Source organism: Candoia aspera, chromosome 1, assembly GCF_035149785.1.
Source record: "Candoia aspera isolate rCanAsp1 chromosome 1, rCanAsp1.hap2, whole genome shotgun sequence".
In the NCBI taxonomy this organism is placed as follows: domain Eukaryota; kingdom Metazoa; phylum Chordata; class Lepidosauria; order Squamata; family Boidae; genus Candoia; species Candoia aspera.
This window is the reverse complement of record NC_086153.1, coordinates 231,557,042-231,573,578: the sequence shown is the minus strand read 5'-3', so window position 1 is coordinate 231,573,578 and position 16,537 is coordinate 231,557,042. Positions and strand designations below refer to the sequence as shown.

General features: G+C 43.7%; 1 protein-coding gene across 8 annotated transcripts in view; it reads right to left on the bottom strand.

The window, feature by feature from the left end:
• Positions 1-9,064: 9,064 nt before the first annotated feature.
• The window catches only part of CTNND1 (catenin delta 1), a 62,450-nt gene continuing 54,977 nt past the window's right edge, over positions 9,065-16,537 (bottom strand). For 5 of the 8 annotated variants that reach the window (XM_063289130.1, XM_063289123.1, XM_063289124.1 and 2 more), the window contains 7 exons: positions 15,610-15,802; positions 15,372-15,486; positions 14,722-14,809; positions 13,000-13,047; positions 11,972-12,063; positions 11,308-11,364; positions 9,065-11,042 (listed from right to left, as the gene is read on the bottom strand). In XM_063289130.1, the coding sequence (XP_063145200.1) occupies positions 11,031-11,042; positions 11,308-11,364; positions 11,972-12,063; positions 13,000-13,047; positions 14,722-14,809; positions 15,372-15,486; positions 15,610-15,802 (605 nt within the window). In that variant the 3' untranslated portion in view covers positions 9,065-11,030. The remainder of the gene's footprint in view (positions 11,043-11,307; positions 11,365-11,971; positions 12,064-12,999; positions 13,048-14,721; positions 14,810-15,371; positions 15,487-15,609; positions 15,803-16,537) is intronic. The other 3 variants (XM_063289125.1, XM_063289127.1, XM_063289128.1) reach the window with 3 other exon arrangements.

Below are 16,537 nucleotides of genomic sequence, written 5' to 3'. Positions count from 1 at the left end.
CCCCTCTCTCTGATGTGAGGGGGATATGGGCAAAATGACAGACCTTTACTGTTATGGCCTACACATTTTGGAACTCCTTACCCCCTCACAGTTTTTAGAAGATCTGGAAGGACAGGGTTTTTTCCTCTAGACTTTCAACCTAGCTAAGTTTTATTAGCATCCATCTTAGGGTGTCTATTGCAATTGATTTATTGGAACTGTTGTTTGTATAATGTTGATCTATTTTATTGCTGCTTATTGTTTTAACTTGTAAACACAGCGTCTTCTGAGGTGGGCCAGCAATTAAAATGTATGTCTATATATGTGTGTATACAAGATAAACCTCTACAAGGTGAACCTCTATAAGGTAACAGTCAGTATGGGACAAGCAAGTGGTAAGTTCCTGCATACAGTATATAAACAGAGACAAAGCCAAATATTGCATCAGCAGTAGGGTTAGTGTGCAGGAAGGTAAATACAGAGTGGAAGAACAGTTTTTCTTGCTTGCATTTTATCTTTTACACAATCTTAACTCTGATTCTCTAAAATATTAATCTCTATATCATCATCATCATCATCATCATCATCATCATCATCATCATCATCATGGCTTTTGACTAAAGTCTTTACACCAAAGACTAAAATCTTTTTGTGTGTGTGAGATCTAGAAACCTACCAGAGGAAAGTATGTGAGTTACATGCTATCAAGAAAGTTGCATGTATAATAAACTTTCCTCAGTTTTCTGCTCCAGCTTATGCAGCTTGCATTTTCTGAATTAGAGTGGAAGCCCCCTCCTTTGGCTGAAAGAACTCTGCATAAAATGCAGAGAAGGACAAAGCTCAATCATTGAAACAATGCTTCTTGGGAGAGAAGCTCATGTTCAATCCTTAGCATTTCCAATTAAACTGAATGTGGTTGTCAGCAGGGCCTGGAAACATCTCTGCCTGGGATCTGGCTGAATTATTGCCAATTACAGCAGTGCTTATCTGGCTAGATAAGTATTCAGATTCTGCATACTATGTACTGAAGATTTGCTTCAGTAAGTTAATCTTCATAGCAAATAAAAATACCCCTCTCCAGTTCATCCTTAAAATATATTCATATACTGTACATATACTGTACCAAGGGATTGGCTGCCCTAGACAAGCACATTAAACCTGCTGGGATCCACACTTCTCCGTTTGGAATCTTCACAATGCAGTCGCAACGGCTGCCTAGCAGGTGAGAAGTGCAAATCAAGACTTGCCTGAGGAAGCAAAGGCAAGATGGATCTCAGATATTACTTCATAAATGCAATGAAGCTACAGGGGAAATTCCATAGACACAAAGCAAACACATCCTATTCCCAGTGTCCTAGGCAACAGCAAAGCTATTATAGCCTGGTAGGTTTATAAAAGGTATGAGCACGAGCCCCCAAACCCCCAAATATCAGGACTTGTATAATTACACATAATTACACATTGCCATCCATATGAACCTCTATCCCAGGCACAAGCAATCAACCTGGTGATCTACAGATGTTTTGAATTTTGACTCCTTAAACTCCAACCAAGAGATTGGTGGAGTTGATGTCTGAGCATCTGGGCAGGCACTGAGTTGCTTAACTCAGTTGTTAGATCTGTTGATTGTGTTCTCTGCCATTGAAGCAACAAATCTCAAGCTCTGGATGGGGGTGCAGGGGAAAGTTGTTGAGAGTGAGAAGAAATCCAAGGTCGTGCCAGCCAGCCAGGAGTGGAATGCCGGACTGTTAATGGAAAAGTGGGGGAGTGTGGAGGAGGTTTTGACATGCCTATGTGTCTTTGAGAAGACAGGACACCCTGGAGAAGATGCTGATGCTAGGGAGAGTGGAAGGCAAAAGGAAGAGGGGCCGACCAAAGGCAAGATGGATGGATGATATTCTAGAGGTGACGGACTTGTCCCTGGGGGAGCTGGGGGTGTCGACGACCGACAGGAAGCTCTGGCGTGGGCTGGTCCATGAAGTCACGAAGAGTCGGAAGCGACTAAACGAATGAACAACAACGTGTCTTTTATCAGGTAGCTGTGTGAGAACTTTTTTAGTCGTGGCTTTTTAACATCTGTACACATCAATAAATCTGAAATCTGTATTTCATCTGGATGCATGAGTCAGAATTTTATTGAGTCAACTGTGTCAGAACTTTGCAACCTTACCATAAGGAGGAACTTACACCATCATTGGATATACATAAGGACCAATATTTGTTTGTTTGTTTATAAGATGCTAAGGCCAGAGGTGTGCAAGTTATAGCCTACAGGAATTGGTGACTGCAGTATGTTGATTGTGGTGTTGAGGAGATTTGTGGTGCCCACTTCAGCACTATCAGAGTCTTCCGAGAAGCCTTTAGGTGATTGTGGAAGAATACAAAGCAGATGCTGGACTATGCTGGAGTCCACCCAGTTGCCTGGAGAGGTGGCAGAGTTGCTTCACTGACTGCGGCAGCTCAGCCACGTGCTGTTTTGGGCTTGGTGGTGTGGCATGAGAGCAGGGAAGGACTTGCTACTGTTTGGGGACCAGGCAGTATTTCAGATCAAGAGGCAGCTGTGGGATCTTTGGTGGCTGCAGATTTCCCAGTGAGTGATGGTGGGGATGGTGAGCCAGGGATGCCCAACCTTGGCATTCCAGAGGTTGTGGGCACCCAGAGGTCATTGCCCAGCAGTGTTGGGAGCTGGAGCAGGCCAGTAGGTATGTTACTGGGCTGGCCTGAATCCTGCAGATGCTGCAGGACTTGTCACATAGAAGCAATCTTGCCACATGACAATTGGACTTGGAGGGGACAGAACAGGTGTCACAGGCATCCCTCATTGGAAAGATGCTCTTGGAGTTTTTTAATCTCTACAACCCAAAGGCCTGGTGTGTGGACAGAGCAGATTACTTTGGATCGAACTGAGAGAAACAGTTGAAGTGATGCTTTTTGCTCTGCCTTTGGATGAGAGTCAGAGGGGAGCAGTGGCTCCCCTCAGTTTTTCTCAGGTTATGAAGGCTTGGGGAGGTTTGTACCTCCTGCTGCCCATGAGAGCAGGTAGGATTTGGAGGGGTGGGATATGTGTGTGAATTGCTGGCATGGGGGAAGGGGACTGTTCTGGCCCTGGGTTTGTAATGATTGCCTACTCTAATAGACTCAGACTCACAAGCAGGAACTTAATGATATCTGATTTATTAAAGAATAGTATGCAAATACAGAGAAAGCTGAGAATGAGCAAAAGCGCGCCAAATACAAACTAAAAACCCTCGGCTCAAACGTAATCCCTCCCCTCGCCCTGCCGTTGCAAATTCCCCACCGCAGGTGCTGTAACAGTTTCTGCTGATGTCCTGGGAAGAAAACCTTGAACAGACTAGATAACCCAAACACATTCCAATCCTGCTGAATACAGATAACAAACCCAGGAGAAGAATCCTCCTCCCCTCCCAACCGAAACACACATCAGCAAGTTGACATGCGAAACGTTACGATGTACAATGCATATTGAAGCGGGGAACATGACAGGGTTGCTGGTTTAGAATTGACCCAGAGAACTGGACTAATTCTTTGGTGAGTTGGCTGTGCAACTGGTGCATGAGATGGGGCCCTCTGAACTGGGGGAAGGTTGACAGGGGTTGGGGGAGATTATAGCCTCAGGGCAGAGGGAAATATGGGAGGAGACAGAGGAGGGCTCATTCTTGGGCAACGACAGTCTCATTGTCTCCTACTGATTCCTGATTCCAGCCATACCCATCATCAGAACTTCAGAGGCTCAGGTTTTTGGTGGCTGTGGCTGAACATATCAGCTCGACCTGTTTCAAGGCCTCTTTCATCCAGGATTTAGTAACAGATGAGAGGGCTGACTTGGTGTAAAATTATCAAGATCTGCATTGGCACAGGGAGGAGACTCCCTTCTTGGAAATGTGCCTGTCTGGACTTCTGGTGCAGCCTCAGCAAGACCCCAGGGCAGGGGTGGTGGAATGGCTAGAGTCATCTAGGATATTCTGTTTTCAGAGGTTCTGCTCCGAAGATCACTGAATGTGAGTTCCTGTTTGTAAAGTTGTTACAGTATCAGCCTTCCAGCTGTGTAGCAACTTCCCTGCCTTGACTAGGTGGACAGGTTGGCAGCAGAATACCTCAGGTTTATGATCTCGGGTGTCACGGCTCAAGGAACAGGCCCTGAGGCATGGATAGATGGAGGCCTGCCGGTCACTACAGAACCCTCCACCTCCTTAGAGACAGCTGTGCCAGGCCCCTCCAACACAGAAATCTCCCTAACCAACCCAGGTGCCAAGAGGCAGGGGAGACTTCCCAGGCCATGACATGTAGGCTCTGCATTTCACCAAAGTGATTGCCTGGTGAGCAAGTGGGAAGCCAGTGAATCTGTGCAGCAGCTGTGCAAGAGAAGCTGCAGCTGCACATTCTCGACAAGAAGCGATTTAAGTCATGCTGTGGCCGCCTTTCAGTTGCCAGCATCTGGCCCTTTGCTTCTCGTTCCATGCATCTCGTTCCTGACTCCTGCTACATTCATGACCTTGTCATGTTCCTGACCAAGATTCTGGCTTTCTTTTTGGCACACCCCCAAAACCCATACAGCTCCTACCCTGCTTGCTTTTTGCAAAGTATTAACACATCAGGCATTGGGCCAGGATGCCAAGGGAGCTTCTTAAAAGTGTTTTTATGTTTGTTGGAGCTGGGTTCTAGGCCTCAAGCACAATTTATATTTGTACAAATTTCTACTGTTTATTTGTGGTTTATTGTGGTTCTCTAATCCCAAATTAGCCACCTGGAGTTGCAAGTGCAAGTTGGGCGGCCTTATAAACTAGAATAAATAATCTGAGCACTGAAAGCCTCAGGACTAATGAAACATATTAAAAACCTGGAAACCTCCTTGCAATTGTCTACCCAATCCAAAATGGAGCAGTGGCTGTTTGCTTTCACAGCCCAGGAACAAGAGGCCAGTTTAAATGAGCCATTTGGCAGCTTTCCAAGTGAGGATAAGAGCCCCGTTTCTAGAATTTCTCACACTTTTATGGGTAGCCTGGCACAGCTCTTTTCCTTATCAACAATTCAGTAAAAGAACCTTGGAAAAAACATTCCAGAGCCACAATCGCCATCTGCACAAACTCTCTCTGCTGCATATTTGGCCAAGATAACTCACCGTGTAAGAGGACAGCAGGTTTGGCTTTGTGCTGGGGACAGGATTTATTGCTATATTTGGAGCCAGAAAGGAATTCCTTCCTCCCCTTATCAGTTGTGCTGTTGACTAAGAAATTCTGTGCCTTTTGCTCACCATGAATGACTTGGCTGGTTTGTTGACTGGGTTGCTCTGTTGCACAATAGCGCCTGAATCAAACAAGCAGGGGCGCAGGGCAGCCTCCCCCTATCCTAGAACCTGGTGGACGGGTCGAGACTACAACTCCGAGAACTGACAGCCACCCATCTGTGCAGCGCCAGATGTGGAACGGCTGCTGCAGGGAGTGAACAGTTCAGAACAGATACGTATGTCATTGGAGAGCAAATTAGAGTAAGACAATGAGAGAATTTTATTATTCTGCCAGCCAAGCCACTTCAGCTCTTTTCTATACTGAAAAGTCCATGTTCACTCTGTGCCATGCAGACCGCCACCTCATTGACCCATTTCATCCTGTGGTGATTCACAGATCAACCTGCTGTTTGGGATCTTATTGATCTATACCACCACCTTGAGAGGTAACCTGGTCATTACTACCTTGACTGGGGCTGACTTTCACCTTCATGCTCCTTTGTATTTCTTCCTTGGTGTCCTCTCTTTCACCAATGCCTGCTATTCCTCAATGGTTACCCCTGGGCTGCTTGTTGAGCACCTCAATAGAAAAGCCCATCTCCTGAGATATTTTGCCCAGATGGCTTTTCTGATCTTCATGGAATACATGTTGCTGCTATCATAGCCTAGGATCAGTATATTCATCCCCTCTTCCACCACAAACTCACATCCAAGAATGTGGGTGTGAAATTGGTAGCCACCTCATAAGTCTTGAAAGTTATAACAATGCACAAAATCATCTGACTACCCCACTGTGGTCCCAATGTTATCAGTCATCACTTCTGTGACATGCCTGTAGTGCTGTGGTGTGCCTGTCCCAACTTTAGTCAAGTTAGAAAACACTTCTATATATTCTTTGTCTGGCCATAGTCCACACATTTTCTGGTGTTGTGATCTCATGTACTTCCATTCTGATTACTCTTAACTCAAATGAATAGAAACCCTTTTCTTCTTCTGCTTCCTCTTTGATGGCCATCACTTTCTTCTATGGTACGGTTGTCTTCATGGACATTAAGGGGAATACTAGCAATTCAGGGATATGGATAGTTTCTGTATTCTATTCCATCATCATACCCTATGTAACCCTACTCAAGCAGCATGGAAGAGAAGGGATCCAAGGAAAGAGATTTGCACACTAAAGCAAACTGGGACCAATACAATACATGATCCTTTCTAAATTAAAATTCAGGTTCAGTCTGGGAAACTGAGGAATTAATCTGAAAAATACATATGAAGGGAAATATAAGGGACAAATGGAAAGCTAATTCTGATTTCTCAAGATTTTGCTAGGTTGTGGAACCTGTGTATGTGCGTGCGTGCAGGCACGCATGTGTGTGTGGACTTAAGGACTGCACTTGAACTGGATTGCTAGTGCCCACGCTCCAAAAAGGAGAGACCAAGACAAATATGTGACCTGATCAAGACTATCATTGACTTCAAAGAATCATATGATTGGAAGAGACCTGGAGGTCTTCTAATCCTACCCCATGCCCAGGGCAGGAATCCTCATACCATTCCAAAAAAAACCCCAACACTGTACCACCTTTGCTTGAAAATTTCCAGTGGAGCAGCATCCATAACTCCAGGAGGCAGGCTAGGCTGTTCCATTGCTTAATAGCTCTCATTGGAAGAAATTCCTCATTTCAGATTTGAATCTGTCTCTGCAAAGCTTCCACCTGTAGGTTCTTGCCCTACCCTTGGGCACAATGGAGAATAAATCCCCACCCTCTTCCCTCTGCCAGCACAAGTATCTCAAGACTGCTCATCATGATCATGCCTTCCCTTGGCCTTTTCTTCTTTAGGCCAAACATTCTCAGGTCTTTTAACTGTTCAAGCCTCCAAGCCCCATCACCATCTGTATTGGTCTTCTCTGCCTTCTTTCCAATTCCTCAGCATCCTTGTGGCAACCAGAACTGGACAAGGTCTGCAGTCTGACTGGTACAGCATAGAGCAGAACTCTCTCTTCTCCTGATCTCGATGCAGTCTCTCTGCTAATGCAGACCAATCAGCTCTTTTGGCAGCTGCAGCACACTGACTTAATCAGTGTTTAATTAAAGTTAACTACATGCAACAAATGCAGTACATATTAATCCTCATGTGTAACATGATGCTGTATCACAATAAAAACTACAACTGAGAACTTTAGAAAGGGTTGCATGTAGGCTCTGGCCTCAAGTGACCCCTGGCTTGTACCCTTATCTATTAATAAAGAACTGAACATCCACCTTAACCTTCCATGGCATTCCCCATATTACATAAACATGCAATATGGAGCTCAACGGTGAACAAGTGCCAGCTAGATACTCCTGATAAATTGGAACCATGAAGCTGATGTTTGAAAAGAGCTTTTCCTGGTATTTCCCTAGAAGACTACATTACAAACTTTTGCCTCATGCTGAAACTGGGTTACTAGCACTTGCTTGTTGCACTATTCAGATCTTGAAGATAAATACTGTTGTTCTTCTGTACAAAAACTACCAGCTCAGAAAAATATTGTTGGTTCACTGTATTTTCTCCTATTTCATTGGTGTCCCAGGACAGAAACATGATCAGGAATTTGGTGGAAGCTCACCATCACCATTCTTCCTGTGCCTAGCCCTCATTTAAAAAAGCTCTTTTGACATCAGGTATAGCGGAGCCCTTTAAAAAAAGGTGTGGGGGGAAGAGAACTTTGTTACTGGAAGTCTGAAGCAAAACTTTGGGTGGATTGCTAGCATACAGCCTAATCAGAACTGAGGAAAGCAGATTTCCAGAGTTGATTCCTGCTCTAATGAGGGAGGATTGGAATTGTAGTCATCTAGATCACCAAGGTTGCCAGGTGTGCAGTACCCAGACACGTCCTGGACTACTCACATACTTACAGGTTGATACAGCCAATTAGTAACAACGCAGCTTAAGTTTGTAAAAGTTTGCAAATGATGAGTGACAGATGCCGTGTTTTCTTTCTCAAATCCTGAAATCAGTATTTGCATTCCGTTTTCTTGCTTCTTCTAAAGAGTAAAGGTTCATTTCCATCATAAAAAACTTCAATATCAGTGGTCTCAGGAGACAACTGGCGTTTAAGAAAGAGCAGGCACAAACAGCATTTCTCCTTGTCTGTCATGTCTGAAGTGGAAGGGCGTAGGGTGTTGGGGCACAGGAGGAGACCAATCAGCAAGGGAGGGTTACATCTTCTGTCCATGATGGGATCCTTCTACACACTCAGCATCAGGATGACCTACCTTTTGAGAAGGTGCTTCCCTTTTCTGCTCTGAGCCAAGGTCACCCAAGCTTCCAAATGAAGTTTGTCACAATAGAAATGCATTCTGCAAATAGTTTGTGTTAGCACCACCCATTCCTGTTTACGATCCCACTCTACTGGTATGAGCAAAATCCAAGCTGATGAAGCCATTAAGAACTGTGTCAAATCCTTATTTGGCAGAGCTGCTTATTTTAGAAGAGGGGTACACACACACATACCCAAGAGGGAGGGAGGGGCAAGGTTTGCACTTGCTTTGGAGATGCCGGAGAAATTGAAAAAGTGTGATCTCAATGTGGCCCACTTTAAATGATTCATATATGCTTAGTATTACTCTTCACGTGTTTAGTCCCCGGTCACACCAAAATTATCCTTTGGAGATGACCGTGGAGCCCCATCCTGCCTCAGGCCGTGCACTCCTACTTCACTCCTCCAGATTTCACTGAGCAGCAGCGTAAGGCTGACCCTTCCCAAGTGTGGCCCGGGAAAATTAATCCACCTGAAGCAAGCAAAACTTACTTGTAGGGTGCAAGGGTTCATCACAAAAGACAAACTCAGCAAGATTTGGATTAGTCGATTCCATTTTAACAAATACACACTTTAAAACTTTATTTATATAAAAATCATTTCATTTTAAAAGCATTGCAGAATAAGCACAGGACTCAAAGGACAGCAGAATGCCCCCTTCCCCAGGGGTGCAGAGGAAAAGCAAAAACAAGAGTCAGTGAGTTATTAGTTTCTTCTACAGCATTGAATTGGTCAGTGGGGAAGGGTAGTTCTGGTTCATCTGGATTAAAAAAGGAAATAGTGTTTTATACTAGAAAATGTTGCGCAACCCCCTTGGAGGGTGTTGATTTACATCTTTCATCCCTCCCACTCCCGCAAAAGGTAAGAAGAACTGGGCTGGAGCAAAGCAGAGGCAATAAGACTCTTCTACTGTGGACCTTCCCTCTTGTGCAACGGGAGGAGAGAGGCCAAGAGCAACCGAGTTCCTTCCAGCTGCTGGGCAGAGGCAGAGCTGGGAGGGAGGGAGGGAGAGGCTGCCGTCCAACGTCACCAATATGGTGCCCAGAGCAATTGTTATTGCCCATTTTACCGCTACTTTGCAGGTTAAAGGCAAAGATCTGTAAGCAGACCCTAAATTCCTCTTATTCCCTGAAGAAGCAACCCCTTGAGGTGCACACTGTAATCCTCACCCCGCAGTCCTTTCTCTCCTTCCTCCCACCCGTGAGCCTTTAGTGGCTGACAGGTTAGTTCCTGCTCTCCCCCACACAGCTGCCTGCATCACCCCTTCCCCATCTTGTGACTCCACCCAGGGCAAGAGCAGGATCCTGATCTCAATGCAAGGAACAGAGAGAGGGAGAGCAGGAGGGAACTCTGTGCCAAAATCTCTGTGGTCTAGGGGCTGACCCTCTGCGCCCAAACCTAGCCAGAGCACCAAGCTATTTCACAGTGGCAAAGAAAAGGCACATGTAAATAGTTTCATCGTTTCATTCCCTTGCCTGCATGGGAGGATTTGGGCAGTATTTACAAATGGCCTTCCCTCCCTCCCACTTCCCGCGCCACCAAGCTTTCTACCTGGTCAGCGAACTCTGCAATTTGTTGCCCAATCTGGGCACTCGCCACTTAAGTCAGCAACCCAAAACTAGATGCATCACACTGCCCTCTCTACTGAGAGCCAAAATGGACACTTCTAGGAATGGAGACTCTGGCCCCTTCCACCAACTTTCATTTAACATGCTCCATCCTCTTTCCCTCCCTTAAACAGTTATGCCCCAAGCATCTCTTCTCCCACAAATAAATAGCTCCCTAAACTCTGAGTTGATCCACCACAGACAGGCCATCAAGAAGCAACTAAGAAAAGGGAGAAGGAAAAGAGAGAGAGAAATCTTCTACTTGTCCTCGGCCTACGAGGATACAGAAGGTACTGTCTCGAAGAGGCGCTCGCTGAAGGGCAGATCACCCAAATGGAATCACTCACAAGCTGACTCTCCTTTCTCACCTTGCCCCCACCACCACCTCTCCCCAACTAGGAATGTTCCAGTATTCCCAGCATCCTTTGTTGCAAACATCAGTGACACACAAAAATATATTCTATAGGCTAAGAGAAGAGGGAGATGGGTTCTCTCTGTTTTTTGAAGAAGAGAGTCAACATCTCCTTAATAAAAACGAGTTCCAGTATGATTGAGTTCAGCTGAGATTCATTTGCACCGATTGCTTCCATCAGCTTCTGTGAATTGCATCATAAATGTATATTTTTAAGCGTCTGCCTTCGTTGTGTAATAAGATCCATCAAAAGTATTTGGTCTTTAGGAATTACTTTTTTTTTTTGAAGAAAAAACGAAAATACAATGTCCAGAAGTTGGAGGTACAACCATCTACAGGGAGATGTGAGACCCTGTGGGCTCAGGGAGCCTGTCATTTGGCTAGGTGGCCACAAGATTAAAAAAAAGCTCAGTCCATTTCACCACAAAGAGTTATATAAAATATGTTATGAACCCAAAACTGAGAAGGCAGATGGTGGCAGCTCTAGATCTTCTGCTGTGGAGAAACACAAACAAGTTAACATTAGCTGCAGTGAAAAACAGCACGGGGCACCTTTATACATGGCAATCTAAACACACAGAATCATCAATCAATCAAAACCCTGGTAATTTTGGTGTTGCCCATCTCCAAAAGCAAAACAGGAAAGAATTACGCAAGATTTGACCCTAGGAAAGTATGATTGGGGAAAATAATGATTCAGCACCCCCCACCTTCTTAAAACACAGAAGCAGAGGGTTATTATCAGAAAGCAAAGACATACCATAGGAGGATAAAGCAACTGGTCAATTTCCTCAAGGGATTCCTGCCCTTCCTCCTGCTGTAGACATACGTATGGTTAGTAAGAACAGCATACTGGGTAAGAGAGGGAGGGAGAGAGGGGGGGAGAGAGAGGGGGGGACAAAAAGTCTAACTAAAAGTTCACTCAGAAAAGTAAAGGAGAGAGAAAAGCCAACAGGGCAGGGTTAGTCATTCAGCAAAATAATAATAATAATAATAATAATAATAATAATAATAATAATAATAATAATAATAATACTGTTAGCATCCCTTCAAAAGGAGGAGGGAGGGAACAAATGATTATTACTTGCATTTTTCTCAAGACATTATGTTCTTATAGAAATCTGGCTGTTCAAGTTTGTTTAGAAGTAATTTCATAAAATTCCTTTTTTTACTATCCCAGATATACACTATTTTTCTGCTTCTTCCACACCTCCTCTGTGCATCAACAATTTTCTCCAAATGACTGCCCTCCAGTTGTTTTACATTATAACTCTTATAGCCATAGTTCCAGGGAAATATGGGAGTGTGGATCAAAACATGAGGAGGCCATCAGGCTGGGCAAGGCTGGCCTAGCATCTCCTCCCACTAAATAACCAAGAAGGCTTCTCTAAAAATCTCTATCAATTGAAATCCCAAATATTTACCACCAGTGGTGCTCCCTTCATAGGTTCCATTTCTTCTCCAGACCGGTCCAATGTCCTATTGTGGTCCCGTTCATTCATTGTAGAGTAGTTGTCTGAAATCAAAAGAAATACTGACGCAAGGGAACTTCTCACAGGCCTAAGGCTGGTGAAGCTGGCAAAGATAATTGCTCCCTTCCTCTTCCACAATCACATTATTGCTTACCAACCAACCAGCAAACAAGCATCAGCTTTTATTTCCCTGCACCACACTAATCTGAACCCTTTGCACTCTTTCCCCTTCTTGTCACCAATAATTCTACCTGTAAGCTAGGCCCTATGGAACTGGCACACAGAAGCCACCATGAGGCCACTCAACATGGAATACAAATAGTTCATGTGAACTATATTTAATTTTAATTACAATTCAGGGCAAATGAAATCAAACTTAGCTTTTGTCCTGATCCTTCCCATCCCTTTTTCAGGGTAGTTCCTGGCACACTGCTTAAAGTTCAAGTATGATCAGTAAGCTCAGGAGATGCTTCCCTGCTCTGCAGTGTAACAAAGCTTCTTTTGATTTCAAAGACTAAAGTATACCAGCCATAATTCCTGGAAGAGTTTGATCAATCTGAGAATTAGGGTTGTGTGTGCAGGAACTGTAGACCCGTGAAAAAGAGCAATGAGCTGCAATAAAAATCCATGTAGTCTGGTCCCATTCTGGTAAAGCTAAAGATTTCTATATTGTCCAGCAAAACCCCTTAATGCCACTATTTGCTGTAACAAGCGATGAAGGCAACATAGCTACTAAGTGATAAAGATAACATTTCAGAAGATTAACCACCTCAGTGACTGAAGGGGTCTATTCAAAGCAAGTACCTAACTGAAGCATTTACACCTCTACAATGAAATGGACTGTGGCCATGCACAATGAGTAATGGGAGTGCATGCGCTCTGGCACACTTTTGAAGCTACACAGGTGATGGCTTTATCCAGTAACAGCTGCTCTGGATTGGTCAAAACGCTTTTCGTCCATAACACTGAAACTTCCATACCTGGTGCCAAGTTTCCCATTTGAATCTCTTCCCGAGAGGATTTCTTGTCTAAACAGAAAATAAAAATAGTTAGATTATAGAAATTCTCTTGAACTGCAGATATAGGATTTCTTTAAAATGTTTAAGTACTGTAGTGTATTTAAAGTATTAAATAGAAGTAGTGCAAGATTCTGGCTCATTTAGAATCCTCCTTGTAAATTTCTGCACTGTAGATCTGGGGAGGGACATATATAATACCCATAATATTAGATCTGGCTATTGTTTCCACTCTTTTGTACTTTTAGTAATACTTGAGTAGGACTTAAGAAGTTCTTATCTACCTGTGTTAAAACTTTTAGATGAACTCCTAAGGTAAATACATTATCTTCAGCGGGCTGCATATAATTTTCCACAGTCCCCTTTTCACCATACTAAAAATGCTGTACTACAATTAGAAGGCAATGATCTTCTTTGATTATGATTCCCAGCCTTACAATATGACTTATCTGTCATGTCTGCAATATAAACTGCCTTGATTCTTTAAAAAAAATAATCATTCATTCCTTAGATATGTAATTTACTCAAAAATAATCATTCATTCCATAGATATGTAATTGACCAGTGAATCCTTCATCTCAACTCCTTGTAATACAGTAACTTTAAAAAAAAACTACACACTATACAATTTAAAAGCATTAATCAGGAAACTCTAACACTCCTGAAGAAGGGTGGAAAATTAAGTTTATCTGAGAGAAGAGGTCTAAAGGAATAATCTTTTCCGGACATTTTAAAAAATTAAACTTTGAATATAAATGCATATTGTAAGAATCCACACACAAACAGTTCCTATTCTCTTTAAGATCCTAGATCTATCTGTTATAGCTTGATAGATTACAGAACGGGCAAAAGGCTCAGGTGACTGAATTACAAAGCATTTGCAACTGCCTTCTTCCTCATGCCATCTAATCCTATTCTCTTAAAACCCACTGCCCCTGAAGGGCTCCAAAACAATCTGTTGCCAGAATATAACCTAACGGGCCACAAACTGCAGTGATCCTCATGGCCCTAGCCGGGGAGCAAGGAGGAAGAGCCTTACGTCTCAGAATTCCACCAAAGGAGGGAGGATGAATGGCACAGACAGAGCTCATGCAGAAAGCCTAATTGTTCCAGCGGGCTGGCCACAATTCTTATCTCTATCAGCACAGCAAGATAACGTTACTTCTGGTGCTGCTCCTCAGGTAAAACAGTAAATGCATCCAAGAGTAGTACTTTCCCTTTCAGTTGAGGGTGTGCTCACGTCCACTTAATTTGGCCATTTTGCACACCGATATTTAGAGCCGACAGGAGTTTTCATCTGAAAAAGGAACCAAATACCCACACTTCCCACTGTTTTCTAAAAGATACTGAGACAGAATTGCCCACAAGTATATAATGCGGTGAAAGCCCCACCAACACAAGTGGAGCGGTTCTGTGGGGCCCAACAGTGGGTGTGATAGCACAACACACACTGGAGTACAAGAAAACTTGGTTCAGCGCCTGGATTCTCTTAGCCTGCAAGAGACGGATCTGATCAATCCAGTGCTACCAATTAATGCCCTACGCTGAGCTAAAAATGGAACATCACACATTTTACTTCTCTCCCCTGCATGAAAGCCCCCCAAGAACATCCAAACCTGGACTTTTTTCTTAGTGTGCATGAATACGTATATTCACACACACAGAATGCCACATTTCAGTTCTTACCTCCTTTTTGATTTTTATCAATGAGGGGCAAGGTGCTGTCATCAAAAGAGTTGCCTCCGTGGCTTCTAGAGGTGTTATTCAAATTTACCTGAAGGGAAAAAGTGGAATTATTCAATACATTTATAATGTCATGAAAAACTATCGCTTTCCTCTGTGCTTGGCATGTATGCTGCCAACCAGTTCTTGGAAATTCCATCACTATCTGTATGCGTCTGCGTGCATGTGTGTGTACACAAACACTAAATTACATGTTATGGACAAAACGATGTATGTTGCATGAATACAACACTTTTCACCTTCCTTCTTTTGAACTCTACAATAATCAGAGGGCGAGACTGGACTGGGAAGATCCAGGTTCATTCAGCAAGGACCATTAGTGGATCTCAATCTAGCCAACTCACAGAAGTCATCTTAAGGATAAGAGATAGGAACATACTGTGGATGCTGCTGCCTTAGGTAGGACAGAACAGTAATAAATGTCTTGAACCGGGTAAGCCATCAGGCATCTTACATAGCATGCTGAAGCTATATATACATTTATGTTATTAAACCCAAAAGATGGTGCAACTTGGGCCCCAGAAGCAGCTTTCAGAGACATCGTGGTCCCCATCTCCCAGTCTTTCCATAACCCCGTTTCAGACCCCAGATACCTGGAAGTCAGATTTCTTCCACCCTTCTTTCTCCAGGGGTTTCCGCAACTCTTTGTACCCCCAGATGGTCTGCAGCACAAGAGCCGCGGCTCTGACTTCTCTTTCAGATCGGTTCCTGGCCAAAAAAAGAGCAAAATGTATTATAAAAATCTAAAATGCTCAAATCAGAGATAGACCCTTCTACAAAGAGAAGCGCAAGCCTCTTCCACCTCTCCCCCTGCCCCAGGACTCTACCCACCCTGATTTGTTGATGAGCACCAGTTTCTCAACGCCTTGGGTCTCCCGCAGTTTCTTGGCTGCTTCCAGATTGTCGGCAATGACTTCATTGATGGTATTCAGAACAGAGATCACTGTGTCTTCAGAGAGGTTCTTTGCCAGCGTCTGCTGTCCTCCTGGAAGGTTTTTCACTAAACTGGGGATGGCATGTTTACCTACAAGTGGGAGTACATCAGAGCCACAATGAGGAGAAAGAAAATCACAAGCAACAGCGGGCAGACAGAGACACCATTAAGTGGCTGCATCCTGCAGCTTGGGCTTTGGGCTTGAGGACTTCAAGGGCTCAAAGTGAGATATTAGAAGCGCTGCAGATAGTAACACATGATCAGGATAATGGCTTACAATGATAAGAGAAACAGATGGCAGCCAAGACTTAAATTACACTAGGAAAGGAGAAGAGCAACAAAATGTAATTGCACATGAATCTCTCACAATAAATAAAACTGCTAAATGTGGCATAGAGAAGGAATTGCTGTTCTACAGTTACCAAAAAGCTACAGAAAATGGAAGGCTTTCTCATTGCACTCCAGAGGGAATGGACCATAAGAAGGTTAATGCTGCTCCTCCAGAATCTGAACTACCATTTTGTGTTTCAAACTCTTCTACACATCTCATAGTTTCAAGTTTCTCCAAAAGCCACAGTGTTTTTAATCCAGGATGGCATAGAGCAAGTAAAAGAATCAAACCCACATTTTCAAAAGCTATTTCGGGGGTGAGGTAGGAAGAGAAATCAAAGAGCTACAACTCCAAAGTATATCAAGCAAAGACACTATTTAATTTAGAGGGACTTTAGGCCAGGGATCGGAATCCAGTAATCTTCCAGATATTTCTCAACTACAAATTCCAGCAGCCCCATTAAAATTCAACAATATCGGGGAGGGCCACCAATT